This window comes from Brassica napus, chromosome C8 (assembly GCF_020379485.1).
Source record: "Brassica napus cultivar Da-Ae chromosome C8, Da-Ae, whole genome shotgun sequence".
In the NCBI taxonomy this organism is placed as follows: Eukaryota; Viridiplantae; Streptophyta; class Magnoliopsida; order Brassicales; family Brassicaceae; genus Brassica; species Brassica napus.
The window spans coordinates 24,067,890-24,089,524 of record NC_063451.1 but is presented as its reverse complement, the minus strand read 5'-3'; the positions used below and the strand labels follow the sequence as shown (position 1 = coordinate 24,089,524).

General features: G+C 36.1%; 3 protein-coding genes across 4 annotated transcripts; 1 reads left to right on the top strand and 2 right to left on the bottom strand.

Moving 5' to 3' along the window:
• The first annotated feature begins 2,615 nt into the window (after window positions 1–2,615).
• Window positions 2,616–5,868, top strand: LOC106355302. The gene is made up of 5 exons (XM_022710632.1): window positions 2,616–3,482; window positions 3,568–4,212; window positions 4,601–4,987; window positions 5,106–5,364; window positions 5,438–5,868. Exons 1-5 carry the CDS (start codon window positions 2,616–2,618, stop codon window positions 5,866–5,868), a joined length of 2,589 nt encoding a protein of 862 aa, XP_022566353.1.
• Window positions 5,869–7,252: 1,384 nt separating this feature from the next.
• On the bottom strand, window positions 7,253–9,616 carry LOC106355303. Its single transcript, XM_013795278.1, has 3 exons — window positions 8,482–9,616; window positions 7,650–8,438; window positions 7,253–7,512 (listed from the first exon to the last, which is right to left on the bottom strand). Exons 1-3 carry the CDS (start codon window positions 9,614–9,616, stop codon window positions 7,253–7,255), a joined length of 2,184 nt encoding a protein of 727 aa, XP_013650732.1.
• Window positions 9,617–12,701: 3,085 nt separating this feature from the next.
• LOC111210320 lies at window positions 12,702–21,459 on the bottom strand. Of its 2 annotated transcripts, none has more exons than XM_048765804.1 (4): window positions 14,668–19,699; window positions 14,409–14,576; window positions 14,193–14,330; window positions 12,702–13,361 (listed from the first exon to the last, which is right to left on the bottom strand). In XM_048765804.1, exon 1 carries the CDS (start codon window positions 19,644–19,646, stop codon window positions 18,177–18,179), a length of 1,470 nt encoding a protein of 489 aa, XP_048621761.1. In that variant the 5' UTR covers window positions 19,647–19,699; the 3' UTR covers window positions 12,702–13,361; window positions 14,193–14,330; window positions 14,409–14,576; window positions 14,668–18,176. The 2 variants fall into 2 exon arrangements, with proteins under 2 accessions (XP_048621761.1, XP_048621762.1); XM_048765805.1 differs by having other exon boundaries at window positions 12,704–13,361; window positions 14,668–21,459.
• Between the last annotated feature and the right edge of the window lie 176 nt (window positions 21,460–21,635).

Genomic DNA, 21,635 nt, shown 5'->3' with positions numbered 1-21,635 from the left:
TGAGAAGAAGATTATATAATACAAATATATATATATGTTAAATATTTCGAACTATTCAATTTCATAAGCAACATCTAGGAGAAAAAGAAAAAATACAATACAAATTACAACAAAATTATTAAAATGGCTTCATCAAAGACATGTTTTTTTCTTGTGTTCTTATGTCTCGTTGTTCTCTTCTCATTTTTAAAAATAGGTTAATCTTCTGATATAATATAATTTTTTCATATTTAGTTCATAGAGTATCTCTACTTTAATATAATATAGACTATAATGATAAACTTATAAAAATAACATATTTTATACTTTTATTTTAAGATAAAATTTAAATTAACATTAATTATAATAATATTATATTACTAATTATGAAATTAATTTATAAATTATTTTATAAAAAGTATATATAAAATGTTTGGTAGGATATTGTTAGATATTTTTCAGATGATTTTGTTATAACTAAAAACAAAACCCAAATTTATTGTCTAATTTGATATGTTATCTTTATTGACTGTTAATATTTTGATATAAATAATCAAATATATCACATTAATTAATTTATAGCTATATATATATATATGTGTGTGTGTGTGTTAAATATTTGAACTATTCAATTTCATAAGCAACATCGAGGAGAAACACAATACAAATTAAAACAAAATTATCAAAATGGCTTCATCAAAGACATGTTTTTTTCTTGTGTTCTTATGTCTCGTTGTTCTCTTGATTCCAAGTATGAAGAAATAATTTTGCTTTTTATATACGGCGTTGTATTATATATCTCCTTTCATACTTATAACTGTATATATCATATTATATATGAAGTAAATGACGAAAAATATTCAAGTATTCTGTTATGTTTTTTTTAATATAATACACTAAACTTTTGTTTTAATTATAAACTTCAGAATCTGCACAAGCGGAAGGTGGTGGAAAGCCCTATATTCAAGGAGGTCCCTGCTCGCAATTTCCAGACTGCAATCAACATTGCATTGACTTAAAATATCCAGGTGGAGGAAAATGCATCAAAGTGGGTCAACGTAGCGATTATTTGACATGTGCCTGTTTTGAATAATCTTATATGATAACATGTTTAAGATATTGAGCGAATGTTAAAATATTAATAAAAATGTTACAAATATTTTTTAAGATGCTTTTTATAGTAGAGTAATTTTATTGAGATTAGAAAAAAAAACAAAGTCTCAGACAAACATTAGAACATACTATTACATAAATATATATAGTAAAAACAATAGAAATTAATAAATAAATAGTTGATTACTTTATATTTTGACCAATCAAAAAAACGATATAGTAGTATAAATTTATATGATCTGCATTTATTTATAGTATTGATTACTGTTTAAGTTTAGATTTTTTCTTATAATAATTAATCCAGTATGGTCTATAAATTTTATTCTTGCCTGCTGAACATATTCATTATTCAAAAATTATATTATGAGATTTTTGAGCAATTGAGCTGAAGTATAACAACTAAAGAATTAATATAACAACTCATTATTATTATTTTGATAATTATAGGTCTTTTTTTTTGAAACACAACTATAGGTCTATTATTTGATAAAATTAGTATAAAAATTATCAAGCATGTCTGTACATACTTAAATTTAGAGAAAATTGGAAAAAAAAAGACACTTTGAACTTGGATTTGTCACACTAAGATTTGTACAAGATTTTTTTAGGAAAATAGGATTTTTGTTCCTCTAAATACCAAACTACCCTTAATTTACCAATTAAGTAGAATTAAAAATATATATTAAAATTTTCGTAATAATTTTTAAATGAGTAAATATTAAAAGTTTAAATAAAAATAACAAAACTTTAAAAAAAATAACAAAAGGGAAACTTTTACCCCGAGACCCTAATTTCGTTTTCTCCTCCTCTTCTCCGCCGTAGAAAAAAGCCCCTTCCATGGCGATTTAGTGTTCAACGGAGAGAATCCTTGCTCTTCGTCGGAGTTTCATCTACCGGTAGTTTCGAATCTTGCTTTTGTCATCTTCCTCTTCGATTTCACTGACGATACAACGAAATCTAAGTGTTCTTCCTCTTCGTCGGAAGGGTCAAATCGAATTACGACGTGTTCTTCCATTTTCGTCTCAGTTCTTCACACAAGGTATTCAATTAGTTCTATTGATTCTCATCTAAGACGAAATCGAGTTGTTCTTTCCTTTCACATAGATTTTTTAAAATCGATTTGTTATATTTCTTAAGGTAAATTCGATTTACGGGTTGATTAAACATCTTATACATCACAATTAACTGTTTGCATGTTAATATTTTAGATTTGTAGTTGTAAAATATCGATTTAGGTTTTTGGAAAGGGGGAAAGTTTGGTTCTTGAAATCTTATACTAGTTGATGTCCGATTGTGTATGTTTTCAAGTAGAGTAGATATTGTCCAATTGTAATATAGGCCATGGGTCGATTGATTGTTGCTAATTGAATCAATTGAACAAATTGTTGTTCTTTCTGAAATTAGAACTAGGTAGGATAAGGAGAATGTAAATGTAAAAGGCATTTGTCTTGCTCTCCTTATTTGTGTTATGATATCGATACTTTAACCTGTTGAACTAACAAGTTTTTTCTGCGATTTTAGATATGTCTCTAGAGTTACCAAAGAGGATTTTTAAGGAGGTCGAGGAGCCCCAAGTGACTCAGATCAATAACAACTGCAGGATTGAATATATTATGCGAAAGTTCACTGAGTGGATGCCAAAGGAGTTGGCAGTTGTGAAGAAAGATCCGGTTTTCTCTCAGATCTTTAAGCTCCATAAGAATGGTCTTGGGTTCTCCGCGAGAGTGGTACACATCTTCTTGTGTAGGGAGCTGGTGACTTACAAATTGCACGAGCTTTGGTTCGTCTTTGCGAGGAGACCACTCCGATTTTCATTACAAGAATTCCATGCAGTAACCGGGTTTGAGTGCAATACTCATATCTCTCTTAAGGAGTCCGAAGAGTGGAAATATGACGGTGGTTTCTGGAGCAATGTGTTGAGGAGAAAAGATGGAACATTTACACTCTTCAACCTGTGGAATAAGGACAAGGAAGCTGTTATGAAGTGGAAGAATGCAGATCGCATACGACTGATCTATCTGGCCATCATTCTTTGTGGGGTTTTAGCGAGAGATGAGAAGGCTAATATCCCCCTCAAATACATCAAGGTGGTCATGGATCTTGAGAAGGTTCGGAAGTATCCTTGGGGAGTTGCTGCTTATGACCTTCTCTACAACTCAATAACCAAAACTCGTGACAACCTGAAGGATAAAACTACTAGTTATGTGTTGGATGGATTCTCGTACGCCTTCCAGATTTGGGCAATGGAAGCTGTACCAAAGATTGGGAAGCTTTGTGGAAAAAAACTTGACAAAGGTTTCATGAACGGTCCTAGATGCATAAACTGGATGGGAGCTGGAAAGGTGTCATATGAGGAGATCATTCGGCTGGAGCAAATACTGACACCTGAGGTAATCTCTTATCTTTATGTAAGTTGAGTCCATCCGGTTTCTATGAGTTTTATAGGATCTAACTCTCTGTTTCTTTCTTGTGTAGGATGACATCTATGCATATATCGACTGGAGAGGAAATTATGATGTAGTCCAATCTGATGCTTTTCGCAGAGATGATGATGTGGAGGATGATAGAGTCAAGAACTTGATGGAGTTGATAAGAACAAGACATGATTTTAGTGACCATATTTGGGAAATCGAAGAAGCTCCAGAGGTTTGTTCAGATCTTCATGACGAAGCACCTGTGAATGATGAATCGGCTGTGAATGATGAATCGGCTGTGAATGATGAAGCGGCTGAGAGTGGTGAAGACTACCATACTCCAAAAGGATCAAAGAACCTAGGCGCTACATCAAGAAGGGGTAAGAAGAGGCTTCCGGATCGTGGTATGGAAAAAAGGAAGCATAAGGTTCTCTCTATTGGACCTAAGCAAACACCTTTTAATGAAGACATGAAGGATTTTGTGGCACAGTTGTTTGAGCAGAGTTTCTATGGAATGGAACAGCGGCTACAAAAACAGATGGCTGAGACATTTGAGCAAATGAGGACAGAGCTTAAAGATTCACGGAAGGAAGCAAGCGTTGACGTTGAGCTTGGAGAGCCTTCAGCGAAGAAGCCTTCACCGAAGAAGCCGTCACTGAAGAAGCCTTCAACGAGCCAGCCACCATTGAGGAGGTCCACACGTGGGGTAAAGAAACACTAGTCTTCACCACTCTCTTAAATGTTTGCGTGTCTGTTTGTCTTAATGTCATCTATGATATCGGCCTGAATTTTGTGGTGTTTTATAAGGTCTCGGTTTGTAAGTGTGGTTGGTGTGTTAGACTCCTTGGTTTGTAAGTGTGCTTGGTGTGTTAGACTCCTTGGTTTGTAAGTGTGCTTGGTGTGTTAAGACTCCTTGGTTTGTAAGCGTGTACTTTGAAATTTATGTAAAATGTTGGTGTGTAAAATATTAGATTTTTATAAAATGTTCATGCAATGACCTTGTTTGTGCTTAATATTATGTTGTTAATTGATTTGATGTGAATTTTAGCTAAGCAGATGTTGATGTTAATGTTGTTAATATTATGTTGTTAAAGGAAGCATCACAGAGTTCATTTGACGTGAATTTTAGCCAAGCAAATGATTTCATTCCCGGGATAGGAACGCAAGGCGTTGAAGGTCTTTCTCAGACCTCGTATGTGCCCGACTTTGATCCATCTCAGACCAAGAAGGGAGATGAGTGGTGGACTCCAAGGACTTCAGTCCGAGATTCAATAGCTCCACTGCCGTCACATTGGGAAAAATGGAATAAAGGAAAAGGACTTCAACTTACTGATTCACCATTGCGCACAGATGGTTCTCCGCAGTCGTCACTGTATTATTGCTCCGAAGAATCATGGCTAGGATTCACAGAATGGGTTAAGAAACCAACACCTTTACCACTTGGTCCGTCAATCTTAAATTTGTCTATAGCTACAAGGATAGTAAGTCCTGGAAAATGACTTGGCAACGAGGTGATGTTTTCTTTTACTAATTTGTTGAATTTATCTTTGTTACACATCTGCGTTGCTACATTAGTTTATTTTCATTGTGCATATTCAGGAAATGGATGTAGTTATGTTTATATGGCGAGTCAACACAACTTTCAAGCGTTGGGCTCCAAGCCGTGTTGCTTTCATGAATGCTATGTTCTGCCTCCAAATCCACGCTGCATACAACAAGTTCCTTCCTAACAAAAAAGCCTATGAATTGCCTGATTTTCTTCTTGGCTATGGCAGAGGAGAGATTCCATCTCATGGGCGGACTGATCAAGTTTGGGGTGTCGATGTTGATCGTCTCTACTTTCCTTTGTTTGTAAATGGTAATCAACACTCCTCTAGACGTCTTAGTTTTCAGGTGGCTTTCTTTTACAAATTTAGTATTGTCCAACGCAGGTAATCACTGGGTTGTTGTCTGCGTCAACATTATTGAAAAAAAGGTGGAAGTCTTTGACTGCGGTGGGGGAAAGAATAGACAGTACGTCGAGAAGTTTGCTGCTATGATTCCTAGGATAGTGAAGGCCGTTGCACGACCTGAAAAACAGAAGCAGCTACTCCTCGCATCATATTCTATCGTGGATGTACCTATGAAGACGAGATTGAACAAGTCTTGTTGTGACTGCGGTGCATACGCACTCAAGCACTTGAAATGCAATCTGCTTGGTATCGACCTCAGTTTATTGGATGATGAAATAATCATGGGTTGCAGACAGAAGATTGGTGTGGACTTATGGGAGGCTGCAAACGATCCCATTTACGCTGAGGCAATGACACGATATGTGCCTTCACCGTGGGAGAGAGAAGAGGTCTTTGACCTCGAAGATTGATTATGTGTCTTATTTGGAAATTTTAATTTGTAACAACTCTAGCTTTGGATTTTCTAGGAATTATGCGACAATTCTATCTTTGTTTTTGTAGGATTTTTAGTTCTTCTAATTTGATTTTCTGCAAAGAATAGTGTACTACATGATCATAAAACCTGAGGACCAAAAACACATTCAGAATACATCCATAATTCAAAAACAAACCCTAAACCCTAAATAAACCCTAAACCCTAACTAAACCCTAAACCGTAAACCCATAACCTCAAATATACCCTAAACCCTTAACTCGAACAAAAGTCAAAACCATAACCCCAAACACACATTACATCTATTTATTCACTTGTAATGTAAATCTTATACTAATTATCAATTGATCAATTGTCATGCCACTTTCTTTGCTCCATGTTTTGAAACTCATTTAGAGGATTTGAAGACAAAGTACATACGCTTGATAGTAGGTTGTAGACGTATTTTTGTGATTTTTTCCTGATCCGCCTTTGGTAGAATACACGTTATAGAAGTATGAAACGACGTCGTTTAGCTAATTTTTTTGACCTACTCCCTTTTCTTCCTCATCATTCCTCGACAGAGAGAATTGCAGCGGCGAAAATTTGGAGATCGACCCAATCATGTCTTCGGCCAATTCTTCATCCACTCGAACAGATCGAGTCGCCAAACAACGCGGAATTCCCACGAGATGCAATTGCGGTGAGGCAGTGTCTCTTTTCACTTCAAACACAGTTAAAAATCCAGGAAGATTATTTCATCGTTGTCCGATGGGATCTGAGAAGATTAGTCTTATGATCATGAAACTTTGTCTTTGTTTCAATCTAACCGTTTATTCGATGTTAATGATGAAGGACAAAACCCACTTGTTCAAGTGGACTGATAAGTCGGTTGTTGAGGAGATTGAAAACTTCCAGGACCTGTTTGACGTGCTGCTTGTTGACAATATCGCGTTTCAGAAATCAGTGAGAGATAGTGAGGCCATGATGAAAGGCCATGAGAGTAGAATTGAAGAGATGGAAGATGCAATTGCACATTGTGAAGAGAAGATCACAGAATGCATTGGGAAATTAAGGATCATAAAAGCTTTGTTTGTGTGTTGTTTGGCGATGGTCTTCATGTACCTTGCATATGCATGATGTTCATGTGCTGCCTCAAATTGTTGTTTTTCTTTTCAAACAAGTTTAAGACTATGTTTCTTGTTATTTCTTGGTGATTATCATCTACTAGAACCAATAATTTTGCAAATACCAAATTGTCACAAACATAGATCGATTAGTCTCAAGAGTTTAGCAAATACCAAATGGTCAAATAGGTTCTTAAACAGAAGATCACTATGTTTCAAGATCAATAAGAAACAAAACAGAGACAGCAAAACAAACTAGATGGGTAAATCACATGTTCCTCTCTTGTGTCCTTCGGTACCACAACGACTGCACTTGTGCTTTTTATTCTTTCTTGATCCTTGAGAAGATTTTATCTTGTCTTCTACTGATTCATACCTTCTCTTTATTGGCCGACCAGCACTCTTTCTTGTCTCTGGTGGTAAAACCTTAGCAAGTTTAACCTCAGCAGGGACATTCCATTCACACTCTGGAACTGCTATTGGATTAATGGATTCCGCATAGGCGGTTCTCCACGCTGCAGTGGTGTATAAGCCGTCAGTAAATCTGTGCACTTACATGCCTGTACCAACATAAACGTGATTGATTGGAGTCGATATGCTGAAATTAACAAAAATAAATATGTCCCAAGTTCATGTGTTTATACTTCCATACCTCGTGAATAAATGGCAGGAATGGCGTGTCGGCAAGAAATATTTCCTATATTGTACTTCCCGCATGTGCATGTTCTTCTTTCCAAATCAACATGACAATCATATATGTCTCCTTTCACAAGCGATTTGAAGTCGTCAACCTTGTAGACTTGAAACCCTCTTGCCTTCACAATTCTCCTATCAATCTTTTTCTCCACCTTAGTGGTTAAAGGATCAAGATGCTTAGAGCTTACCAAGCGACGCTCATAGAACCATCGAGTCAACAGTTCTCTTATACTATCTAGCAAAGGAATAACCGGATATTCTCTAGGTATTCTCTTAACTGAATTTATCGACTCTGCAGGGTTTGTGGTCCTAATGTCATACCTTTCACCAGGGAAGAGAGAATGAGCCCATTTGCGCACATCAGCCTCCCGCAGATATCTTCCAAGCTCAGGACTCATTTCAAAAATTTCGGTGATACGTTCCTGAAATTCAATGTACCTATATGCCCGTGAAGCTTTTTCCACCAAGGCAGTCAACCCTTTTGTCTTGAAAAATGGAACCACATTGGTCAACAAGTGATGAATGCAAATTTCATGTGATGATTGAGGGTAGACAGTCCCACTCGCTTTAGAAATAGATGCATTTCTATTTGAGACAAAAGCTAGGTCTTGACAATCAGCAATAACCACTTTCAACTGTCTGAAGAACCACCCCCATGAATCGTCATTCTCCGAATCAACAACCCCAAATGCAATCGGATACAAATTAGAGTTACCATCTACAGCAGTAGCAACAAGTAGAACTCCTTTGTATTTATTTTTCAGAAAAGTTCCATCAACAACAATCACCCTTCGCATTGCAGTAGAATTCTCTAACTGATTGCCCAAATGACATAAACAGATACATGAATATTCCCTTCTCATTAGTTTCATAGTGAGTATGCGTACCAGGATTAGCTTCTTTAATCATATGCAAATATGCTGGTATTTTAGCATAACTGCGATCCGGTATACCTCTAGCAGCTGCAATAGCAAACTCACGAGCTTCCCAAGCGTGCCAGTAAGTAATCTCAAAACTATGCTCCAATCTCATAAATTGAATGATTTCATTTGCTTTTGGGCCATCGTTTGCATCACCAAATCGATGATGTATCAGAGTCCCAATTGTTCCTGCCGATGTTGTTTTCCCGAATTTCTTTTTCTTTGAAGGAGCACATGAATGTCTTCCCTCGCACTGGTTGATCATGAAATATGTAGACCCATCTATACCTTCTGCACGCACAGTCCAGTTGCACATTGCATCCTTACATCGAATATACCACCATTTTCTCGTGGATTTGAAAACAGTGTAATCAAAATTATTCTTCATCGCCAAAATTTCCATTGTGGCCTTCAGAACCTCTTTACTTCTGAAAATTTGATCCTTCTTCAAGAAATCTCCTCTCCAGGCTCGACCATCCTTTTTACTGTCTCCATTGTTTTCAATCCTTAACCCAGCATCACTGGAACCATCCGCAGCGACATCATCTTTCCTTATATCACAAGACTCCTTTGACGGCTTCACAAAATCTGCTCGAGTTATCTCAGGAACTTCTTCATCCTCAACATTACTTGAATCACACGGCTCCTTATTCAAATCAATATTGACTCGTTCTTTTTGATTTACACCCAAACCATAGAACGTGACACACAAGATAGTAGATGAACCCTTCTTTCCATACGCCACAAAATTAGATGTTTGCCGATCATTGGTGATAATAATTGGAGGATTCCCTCTTTGATTCACCATCGAATAACTGAACTCGGTATTAAGAACAATATGGTCCACCCCATAATCCTCACACACGATCCTCTTGAGATTCACCAATGGAGTAGTAGTTTCTAATGTTACCATTCGACCACGCCTTGATGTGTCTACCACGAAACTCCACTCTTCACTGCAACTAGACACCCATTCACCAGATTTAACATAGATTAGAACCATGTTGTGTTGATAGAGAGAAGAGATGACTTTCTGGATGAACAAGAGAGAAACACAAAGAAGAAGAAAAGATCGTGGGAGGAGGAGGAGGAGAAGAACGTGGAGAAAATATTCTCAAATATATTTTGAGAGATTTAGGGTAGATTTAGTTTAGATTTAGGAAACTTCTTTAACCGAATATGGAAGTTTCCATATTTTTACGATTTGCCTAGAATATGTATACTACCTAAGCAGAACACCGTATAGTTGGTGAGAGATGTATTGTTCCTGTAGGCGTCATATAAGGTAAAAGGCAGAACAAGTTATGTAACGTAATATAACCGACATATATCATCGAGTTGTGGCTATATATCGTTATCAAGCTATAGGTATACCGAAGACATCTTTCTTGATTATAACGTAACCAAATCTATCTTTGCTAGAATATACAAGAAATGGTAGTTTACGGTATATACCCTTGATATATCTATGTTTAAAACTTAGAATCAGACATATAAACTAGATAGATTACCCGAATGAGTATTCTAACTGTAACTAGAAGATAAAATAAAATATGATTCTAATTTTTTTTTAAAAAAGTTTAAACATATATATTGTCATACTTATGTTTCCAACACTTTTCATATTTTTTTACATTTATAAAATTCAATTTACTATTTTCCCATTAGAGAAGGATAAAACATGTCTAGAATTGCCAAAAATATAAGAAGTCTTATTATGACAAACAAAAGTTTAAAGTGTCTCATTTTTCCAATTCTCCCTTAAATTTATTGATAAACCATAAGTTAATTACAAATAGATTAGTAGAAAAACAAGAGAGCGAATTCTTGCAAGAAATTTTTTTTTGTTGAGTTCTTTATTTCGTGACCATAAAAAAAGTTAATGGTGTCAGCTTAAACTAACGAAATCAATATATATATTAAGATTTTATCAAAATAATAATAATGTATATAATTAACAATTAACAAAATTAATGTCTTTACTATTCAACTTCTTATTTCTCCAACATAATAATACATATAAACCATGAAAAAATAATATATTATCAAATGTCTTCCAAACTAAGACTTTAAGTTAAATCTCTCTAAAAATATTTCAAAATTTATTCGAATTAAAATTTCGAAACTTAAAACGCACACAAAATCAAATTTATTGGATATTATTTGGGGAAATATTACTTTTACATTTTGTTTGGTACCATTATTCAAAGGACATTTTTATAAATACCACATTCATTAATGTGTAAAAGACTAAACTAACTTTACCTTATCTTCAACATATTTTCCTCTTTCTCTCCCGCTGAGATCCATCGTCTCCATCAAGCTTCGCCTTCATCAAGCTTTGCCGCCGTCATCTTCATCGAGCCTTGCCGCCTTCGTCTTCATCGAGTTCTGCCGTCGTCATCTTCATCGAGTTCCGCCGTCGTCATCTTCATCGAGCTTTAATGTGTTGTTTCTGGTTTCTTAATGGATTGCTATGTGATCAAGCATGTGATGGAGAATATCCAGAGCCACTTTTTCATGACTATCGTGTTAAACTATCAGATTTTCAATCACACACACGTTTGAATTGATGATGAGCTTCAGTCTTTCAATCACACACACACATTTAGACGACCTTTCTTATTTGTTTAGTATTATCTAATCATATATAGATTCCTTGAAGTTTGGATATTTAATTGTTGTGTTCGTTAATCCAATCAAATGTGTATATTTTCTTTTTATCACTCTCTATAAATCTTTGATTTTCCAGTTAATTTTTGCATGTTGGATAAGTTTGAGCTAGTTTTTTCTGCCAGATTCATGATTTTGAATGAAAGTTTATACTTTTTTCTGATTTATGTTGATCTATGATGCTTTTGATTTGATTAGTATATGTTCTAGGTTGGTCTGTCAAGGTTTGATTCTCTAAACAGTTGATGTGATTTAGAATATAATCAATAGATCACTTTTTATTGTGTGAGTTTATATTGTTCGTCTGTTATAAAACTAATTTGATTTGTTAATACAGTGTGGTTTTAGATTCAAGAAGCAAGGCGAAAAAAAGAGTGGTGATGGTGTTAGTTCCTAGGAGAACTACAATAAAACATTAATTATTGCGAAAGATGCTCTCAGATTCTTATAAATCTGGGTTTTATGATATTGTGCTAATACATTAAAACAATCTATAAGCTTTCATAAAATAGTATTTGAATAACATATATATATATATATATATAGAAAGGTTTATAAAACATAAAAGAATATTTTCACTTAGACAATTTATAAGGGTTTATACAGAGATGCTCTCAGATTCTTATAAATCTGGGTTCTATGATATTGTGCTAATACATTAAAACAATTTATAAGCTTTTATAAAGTAGTATTTGAATAACATATATATATATACAGGTTTATAAAACATAAAATAATATCTTCACTTAGACAATTTATAAGCTTTTATAAAGTAGTATTTGAATAACACACACATATATATATATATATATATATATAAATGTTTATAAGACATAAAAGAATATCTTCACTTAGACAATTTATAAGGGTTTATAAAGGTAAAATAAATCAGTTAGAAGAACTCTAAATCATTTAAAAAGTTTATAACCATTTAGAAAGTCTAATAAAAGAATTTATAAGGGTTTGTAGCATATTTTATAAGGGGGTTTAAGGATATATAAATAATTTATAAGGGTTTATAAAACATTCATAAAGTTTATAAAAATAATTTATAAATTCTATACACCCTTTATAAATAATTTATAAGGGTTTATAAGCAATTCATAAAGTTTATAAAAACAATTTATAAAGTTTATACACCAATTTATGAGGGGTTTATAAGGGTTCTTAAATGGTTTATTAATCAGTTTATAACACTTTTAAAACTAAAATTAGTTTATAAATAATAATAATTCAACTTAAAACCCAGAAAATTACCTTATAAACCCTAAATCAGTTTATAAAATAATAAATCAGTTTATAAACTCTTATAAATCAATTTATAAAATGTTATAAATGTATATAAACTGGTATTTCCTTTGTAAAAATTTAAAAGGTATTGTGTATCATTTATAAACTCTTATAAAAATGTACCCATCAATAAGAGTTTATAATTATTTTTAAGTCTTTATAAATTGGTTAAAAATAATTAATACTTTTATTTATATGTGTAATAGTAAGAGTTTATAACATTTTTTACAACAAATTTATAAGATTTTATAAATCATAGAGAGTTAAAAATCATTTTATAAAGTTTCATAGATCAATTTAAGAGTATGTAAATCAGTTATAAATATTTATAAAAGCTTAAATATAAATACATGACATATGATGTAACCAATTATTGCACCATGAAGGATTGATTACAACATGATCACTTAAAAAATCTAACAAGTCCTTTAATGTGGGGTTGAATATTCCATTCTCCGATTCTATGATTATCAGGTAATCAACACATGAATACATTTTTATATTAAAAATAATCTCTAGATATAATGAAATGAATATTTTTACCAGTCTAGAAGGGTGAGACACCACATAAGATGATATACAATATCATGACACCAATACTTCAGATAACAGCTTCTGATTCATACTTCCTTTTCAAAGCCTCTAGTGCCATGTAATAAGCATCACTCACTATATCCTTGAACCCATCTCCTGGCTTGTAGAAATCGGAGAGACCAAAGTCAATGGTTTTGAGAGGAGAGTTCTCATCTTCGTTCAGCAACAGAAAGTTCTCAGGCTTCAAATCCCTGTGAATAGCCCCATGTCATGACAAGTAAGCACAATCTGAACAATGTTTCTCAACAAAAAAACAGCTGCTCTCTCCGAGTAATTTCATGTAGCAATAATCCTATCGAACAACTCTCCACCTGTGGAAAACCCCATGACCAAATGCACATAATGCTTATCCTCATAAGCTTTTTTAAGCTCCACGTACAATGTAAACAATTTGTTTCTTCATGCTTCTATAAAATCCCTAAAGTGTCTAAATCATTCATAAGAATCTATAACCATTTAGATAGGTTTATAATAAAATTTATAAGAGTTTTTAAAATAATTTATAAGGGTTTACAAGAATATGTAAATAATCAGTAGAGTAAATAAGAGTTTATAAATCTTTTGTGAAGTTTTTAAAAAACAGTTTATCAAGTTTGTAAATCATTTATAAAATTTGTAAATCATTTATAAATGTTGATAAATTATTTGTAAGAGTATATAATCCATTTATAAAGCCTTATAAATAAGTTTAAAAAGTCTATAAACCATTTATAAAAGAAATCAGTTAGAAGGTCTTTAAATCATTTATAAGAGTCTAACCATTTAGAAAGGCTTATAAGTTATAAGACAATTTATAAGTTTGTAAAATAATTTATAAGGTTTATAAAGGTATGTAAATAATTTATAAGGGTTTATAAAACATTTATAAAGTTCATAAAAGTTTATGTCCCCATGAATACAAGCCAAGACATAGATCAATCACCTTTGGCGGCCTGTCCAAAACATTCTTAACAGTTCAAAAAACCTTTTCACAAATACACACACAGAATTGGACAATCTTGGTCCTATAGTCCACCACGTACCTGAGCAATCATCCAAACAGTAAGGGGAAGCTTGTCGTGACCTTGATACTTAGGATCCTCTCTCAGAGTCGGTAATACACTAGTCAACGCCTCAGGTTTACAATGCAAAACGATGGCTAATGCAACAAACATTCCCACCTGCATATGAAGATGATGAAGGACTAAAACGAATTAAACCATTGAATCACATCAACAAGCGAATTTGAGATAGATCACCTGAGATTTGGAGTCGTCACCACCCCCTTATTGTGCTTCCAAATCAATGAGGATCTGATCAAAGGCACACAATATAAACGCAGAGAAATACTTAACTTCAACTGGAGGCATGTTCATCCAATTGCGTGTTGTTCCGTAGATAGATTGAGGAATATGAGACAAGGAAACCTACAAGAAGAGATGGGATGATCGGAGAGAATCAAGTCAAAGACAGAGACTATTTTTTTAATTAAAAAATCAAAGCAAATTTGGGGCTCACATCGATGAGAGTGGACAAATTAGGAGACTCGTTGAACATCTTCACCCATGGGAACGCTACTCCGGAGAGTGCCTTTGCAAAGTAATCGGTATACCTCGATAACAGCTCATCCTCACGCCAACACTCTCTCTATTGACAAATTAACAACAAACAAACAAACTTGAAGATAGCCGAATTCGCCGGAGATCGTCGGTCGAGTTCGTCGGAGATCGCCGAGTTCGCCGGAGATCGCCGAGTTCGCCGGAGATCTCGTTGGAGCTCGTCTCAATTTCATCTCGTGACAGACATTTGGAGAAGGAATTAATCCAGTTTAAATTAATGAAATGAGGGGTACAATGCTATTTTGCCTATTAAAAATTTAGCTCTAAACTTGGTTAAGGTATAATTTAAAAGTGGTATAAGGAAAATGATATTTTTGGCAATTCTCCTATTTATAAACCAAAATAATCTGACTAAATCTAAACAAACTAAAACAAACCATGAGAAGGCAAAAAAATTCTCAACATCTTTTCTTCTTTTTGCTCTTCTACTTCATTAATTAAAATTACTGCTGCTTTTCACAAACGCTCCAAAACCCTCTTCTTCACGCTAAAAGCAGACTCAAAAATGAAAGACCCATATACATATTTTTTATCTCATCACGAGAAATCCGTTGACCTATTCAGTTGAAGTAACGACCTCAAAGCTATTTATAGATATGCCAAAAACTGCACAACGGAGCATTGTGGTAGCTTCAAAGCCACAAGAGCGGTTCACATCAACAAGACTAGTATGTTATGTAATCAACATTGTCTTTGTTAAACAAAAGAAAAACAACAACCATAATAGGCGTCATCTTTTCAAAACCCATCTCCTTTAATCCTAACCTTTTCGGATAATACAACTAGAATGATTACTGCTTTTGAGAACTTTTCTTGAGCTAGGGAGATAAATTGAGTCCCCTTTTGGAATAGTTGATGAAAATGATTCTATCCTATGTTGCACCTGGACGGATACGGGGACGGGAAACGGAAAAATTTAAAAATTATGGATACGGGGACGGCATATATATACTATTAAAAAATATAGAATATTTATAGAATAACAAAAGTATATAGTTAATCTAACATAATTAAATATAAATTTACTATAATATGTCTATTTTGTTAACTAAAAATAAAAAACAAACTATAAAAAGAAGTTTTAGTCTATTTCTAAGGAGAGAGAGGGCAAGGCGTTGATGGGCACGAGGCTTCCTAGCCAAAGCTTGTACCTTCGGCTCCTGCTATAAGTGCTTTGGCTCAAGTTTATCTTACTTCAATCAAGCAGCATAACAGTCCTGTGAAAACTAGTCCTATTAGACAACTAAGTTCTCTAACCGTCCCCAAGCCGTACCAGTGATGTCCCCGTGAAGTATCTGTCCCCGAAACGTTTCCGGTACCGGTACGGCACCTAAACAGACGTCCCCGTGCTTCATAGATTCTATCATCATTTTACCCGTGCTCTTTGCCGTCGAATTGGCACATACACCTCCCGATTCGCTGTTCAATCTAACAATCATATAGGCAATCACCGAGTCACAAACCGTCGAGACCTCATCCAAAAGGTTTTTCCTGTTTTTTGGTATAAAATTGGTTTAGAGGAGTTGAGTTTTGTTGTAATACGGTTTAATTTTGGTTTAGTATCAATTTTAAAATGGTTAATAGTTAATTGGTAAACTTTAAATCAATTCAATCGGGTTTGTGTAGTCTAAAATCTAAAACTTTGAATTTTTGTTTTTTTACGTTTTCAACTTTTTTAATTCGGAAAAATATAGATTTTAAACTATTTTTTAAAGAAACATAGTACAAGACTATAGTTTGGAAGACATTCAGTGTTGTAAGATGTTTTTCGTGAAAAAATAGATTGTGGATCCTCACCATTTAATTTCCTATTTCTTCTACGATGGCACGCACATCTTCACCGGTCGCATAACACAATCAGCTTTAGTGGTCCCAACGCTATTTACTTTTCTTCTAAAAGAGTCCCAATGCTATTTCTCAGGAAAGTAATCTAATATGCCCTACGTACAAAAAAAATATTTTAACTACCCCATCCATTTTTTCACTATCATCTCATTTTCCTCCATCCCTTCTTTTTTTTTTTTTTTGTCACAAACTGATTATATTAAAATTAAAAAGTCCTACGGCTTAGACGAACTACAACCGGAACAATGTTCAACGACAAGAAGATAACAACTGGAGATATACTCGACAGTGTGACTAACAACAAATGTAGAACAATAACACAAAGGATAGATATGTTACAAAGGGAGACTTGCTCAAAGTAAAGAAACATCTGAAAAGACTTCACTTGTACCCTTGAAACAATGCTCACAGCAGCGAGCAAGAAATAGTCAGAATCGACGTTGAAGAGACCTAACAGATAGGTTTGGACGGCAAAAAGACCTGTTGAGGAGCTGGATGTGGCTGAGCAGCCCATTAGACCAGCGAAATCGGTACTAACACCGACTGAACTTTCCGACGAGACTATGTGAATCTCAAATAAGTCGGAAAGCATGGCCGTTAAGAGTTGAGAAACTCCGTAACAGTGACCAGAAGGCCTGAAATGCCTGAATTTAGATTTAAAATTCCAATATAGGGTTTTGCTGAGAGGTATGTCGCGCCAGTCGTTCTCAGATTGCTCACCAGAGAGCAATGATAAATCAAACTCTCCACGTCCGGTGGGACTCGTCGTTGTAGTCCAGAGCACAAGGGAGAATCGTTGCAGGGCACACATAATGGAGATGGATACATGTATACTTCGTCGAACTGAGATAGAGGCGGTGGTGGTATTATCATTACCGGTGGGGAGGAGGTCAACATGAATGGCGATGGAGAAGCAGGGAGCAGCAAGTACGGTGGAGCAGTAGACTCTACCGGCAAGGCAGATCTGGTTTAGCTTTGCCTCAACGCCATGATGTCGTCGGATCTCGTAGATGAAGCGGGTTGAAAGACCACCAGAGGTGAGGAAGAAGGGCTGAACATCCACGAAGGAAATCACCACCCATACTTTAACAATCAAAAGCCAGTCCTCAAAGCTTTGATTTGCTGAGTATTGGAGAGAGACCAGCCTGGAGACGTTTTCTTCAACCAAAATCTCCACATTACTACACCAATCTTGCAGAGGTGGAGACCCGACTCTTAAGGCTAGGTTTGGCACGTAACGATCAAGCTGTGTGTTCATGGATCTGAAGGGACGATAGGGATGCGTACTGGTTCGATTCAGAGGTGAATGGAGTAGATCTGGCGGGACCGGTGGGTCTGGTGGCTCTGGGGAACGAGGAGGAGGAGCCACGAGGTTCCCAGACAAGGTCCTCTCACCTATAACGAACCGTTGTTCTGCTGAATCTACCTGACTCGAGGGGAGTAGCTTGAGCAGAGTCACACCTTCAGACAGCATGGAGCCAAACAGAGAAGAACGCCGGAGTGAAGTGACGGAAAGGCCGGAGTGAAGTAACGGATAGACCGGAGAGAGTGAAGTCGCGGCGGTCAGAAGTGGAGCGGGGCGGAGGAGGGACACCGGAGGCAGAGGCTCATGTTAAAATCTTCGATCTGGCGGCTGCTTCGTAAGTCGTGCCTGTGAGCGTTAAGCTCCAGGGCGAACTCGCTGCACTTGTTTCCTCCATCCCTTCCAACATATAAAAAAAAAAACCAGAAGAGAGCTCCTTTACAAAAGCAAAAGCAAAGGTTCGCAGAAGAACGAAGGAAAAGAGTGGACTTACTCCTGTAAATACGATCGATGGAACGGTGAACCTTCTCCCAAGAAATATTCCCCCAATGTTCTTGACCGAGTCTCGCAACAACATGAGCGCTCGAAAGGAATTCTTCTGGATACTCACGAGAAGTCGGGTGATAGGCTGCAAAGAAAAAAGACAATGAGAATAAAAGACGGTTAGTATATGAAGAAATGGCGCGAGTTAACGAGGGTATTCTACCAAGCAGAGTGTTCCACAACACACGGTAGTCTTCATCCGGAGGATCCTCGAAGGCAGAGTCGTCGCACTTAACGTAGAAATAGGATCTCTGCCAATCGAACGTCTTATTAGGATGTCCCCCTATCACGTTATAGCTTGGTCGCATCTTTATCGACAAAAGGCCGTCATCCAACGAGCTGATGGATGTCAACTCCTCGAAGACGCGAACACTCATAGAGACATCGATCTCTGCAGCCATAACCATCAAGGCAACCGCGATACACCATGAGCCATTTAGAAACTGGCTTAGCGCTGCACCTCGACGCCTCACGTATGATGTAACTAATCGAGGGATCGGAAACCAGAGCTTCATATCATCTTGAAAATAAGATTCGTAAACGCACTGGAACCCAACCGGTGGCGACCAAGGCCTCTGGCTTCTCGAAGGAATCAGAAAGGTCACCCCCAATCCGCGACGTTCCCTCAAAAGCTTCTTCACGCTATCAAGGGTCGATTGCGTCTCGATAACGTTCTCCCAGGCTTGGCCACTCACGTCCGGGGAGAGCAAGAACTCGGGAGCTACTGCCGGGAGTTCCTCAAAATTTTCTCCAGGGTAATAGCACGTCGGCACGTAGTTAACGAGGGAACCGTCCCTCGTACCACCCGAACCGTGTCTCTCGCAGGCCTGTGGCTCAGCTGGATTTCCCCCTACTTCTTGTCGATATGAGCGCGCTGACTCGGAGACCAAAATCCTTTGAGACAGATCTAAATTCCGAGTGTCCATCATCGCTTCATGATGGACCTGTTCGAATACTTCGAGCGCAACCCCGCTCGCGTCCCTCGCGGGACTGGATGCAGTCGCGACCTCTTTCCCCTTCTGTTTACGAGATAACCTCCCACCAAACGACATATCGCTATCTAGGCTACAATAACAACAATCTAGAGAGAGAAGCAGAGAGGAAGAGAGAGAAAGTACCTGGATAACGCGGAGAAAAATGGAGAGAACGAAAAGTGGACAAGTATTTATAGAGGGGAAGCAGGGCATCTCCCCGAGGCGTCATCATTAAATTTACATGGGCCTACGTGGGCCTAGAAAAAGTATCCAGCCCCCGAAGAAATCGACGCGTCGTTTCGACTTCTCGCGATAACCGGCCCAAACCCAAATCGAATCAACGGTCGAAATGAAAATCGGATCTAACCAAACAAAACCAGTTCGACCAAGATTCGATTAAACCGCCTGATAAAATGAGAAGTATATGGTGATGTCTCGCGATGTGTCGACCAAGCAACGTGCTTTCGCGACGATCCGTCTGTTCTTCCAAACCATTAACTCTCCAAATTCATCGAGTTCGACAGAATGTCACTCACCGATGAACTGGGGGGACTTACTGTAGAGGATGGATTCGACCATCCCTCAAGGCCTGGAGAACGGACGGCCCGGCCCGAACATGACGTAACGACGGTTCGACGCGGCGGCTCAGGGTGCCGGTCTCTCGGCGCGGCGCGAGGGAACTTCCGGTCGGCTGCATTTCGACTAAATGACTCCGCGAAGCAACGTGGGCTTTTCGGCCCAGCGAGTTAAAAGCCCATGAAGACAATGCAAGCTAGGTCACAGGAAAACACCAAGTCGACTATAAAAGAGAGGAGGGGATGGAACGTAGAAGGGATCCGAAAATACTCATACATACTGGGCGGCTAGATTAGGGTTTTTGCCTTCGTTATCTCGCCGTACTGTATCTTTCCGGCAAAGCTCCTCGATCTCCGATCGCTTTTCCTTTATGCATTCCCTTTCCTTGTAACCGACGAAACACTTTTCCGACCATCAATAAGACGTCTTTGCTAAACCCACATTTACAACTGAACGTTCTCTCGTTCAGTACAGTTTTCCGTTCGAACAGTTTGGCTTGTACCTCCGGTGTGAGAGAGAGAGAGAGAGAGAGAGAGAGAGAGAGAGAGAGAGAGCGCGAGAGAGAGAGATATAAAGAGAGAGAGAGAGAGGCGTGGAAGATCTGAGATGAGTTTGTGTGACGGCGGAGAGGGGATAATTTGAGAGAACTTGGGTTTCTTTTTCTTCTTTTTTTTTTAAAGAACAAGGATTCATGATTTATTTTTAGATTTTCAGTTTTATTTTAGTAAAAAATTATTATTATGTAAATTTTTAATTTTTAATTTTTTTATTTTTTGAATAAAATAATATTTAAGCGGGAAAATAAAATTGCTTAAAATTTTAGGCGGGAATAATATTATGTACGGTTTCTCTAGACACTAAATATAAATCCTAAATAAATTGATTCACTAAACACTTCATAAAATCAATTAAATTTAAAAAAGTATTTACTATACACAGAAATAAACTCAAATAGGTAAAATTTTAATTTTTCAAAAAAACATTTAAGTTTTTCAAAATCTAACCTAAGAATACATACAATACAACAAATAATGTTGTCAAACCCTAGACAAAAAAATATCATGATTCACTACTTTTACTCATCTATGTTAAAAATAATTCAATTTTAATATATTTTAATTTATATCACTTAAAACTATGAATAATTACATGATTTCAATTTTTCACTTATCAAAATATTCTTTACAAAATTTATAAATTATTTTCAAGATCAACTATATTAGAAAACTTCCATGACATCTACGTACAGTTTCTCAAAAGACTCATAAAATTTTTCGGAACTATATTTGTAAAAATGAATTCTTGTTTTTTTGTTTGGTCACAAGAGAGTTGCTGTAATTTCACGAATCTTTTAAATTAGTTTTGCAATTGATTCAAATTGAGATATAATTTTATATTTAAAAAATTAAATTTTGAGTCATATTTGGCAATCCCTTTTTTTTTCTCAATGGAAGTTTAGCCGACAAACAAAGAAAAAGCAAATAGTCTCGGTCAAAAACAGAGATTATCTTATCCGTTAGAAAATAATATATTTGTGATTATCCATTAAAGGATAAAGTTGATCTTTATAATTTTGTCATCTTGTGTTAAGTCGGTAAGAAATGACCGACCTTCTCCCCTATATAT

Coding starts and splice junctions, on each gene's coding strand:
- LOC106355302 (XM_022710632.1), top strand. CDS start 2,616: ATGTCTCTAGAGTTACCAAAGAGGATTTTTAAGGAGGTCGAGGAGCCC. Junction 3,483..3,567: donor AGCAAATACTGACACCTGAG/GTAATCTCTTAT, acceptor TTTCTTGTGTAG/GATGACATCTATGCATATAT. Junction 4,988..5,105: donor TGTCTATAGCTACAAGGATA/GTAAGTCCTGGA, acceptor GTGCATATTCAG/GAAATGGATGTAGTTATGTT.
- LOC111210320 (XM_048765804.1), bottom strand. CDS start 19,646: ATGCCCTGCTTCCCCTCTATAAATACTTGTCCACTTTTCGTTCTCTCC.
- LOC106355303 (XM_013795278.1), bottom strand. CDS start 9,616: ATGGTTCTAATCTATGTTAAATCTGGTGAATGGGTGTCTAGTTGCAGT. Junction 8,439..8,481: donor ATTCTACTGCAATGCGAAGG/GTGATTGTTGTT, acceptor ATAAATACAAAG/GAGTTCTACTTGTTGCTACT. Junction 7,513..7,649: donor TCCTGCCATTTATTCACGAG/GTATGGAAGTAT, acceptor ACACCACTGCAG/CGTGGAGAACCGCCTATGCG.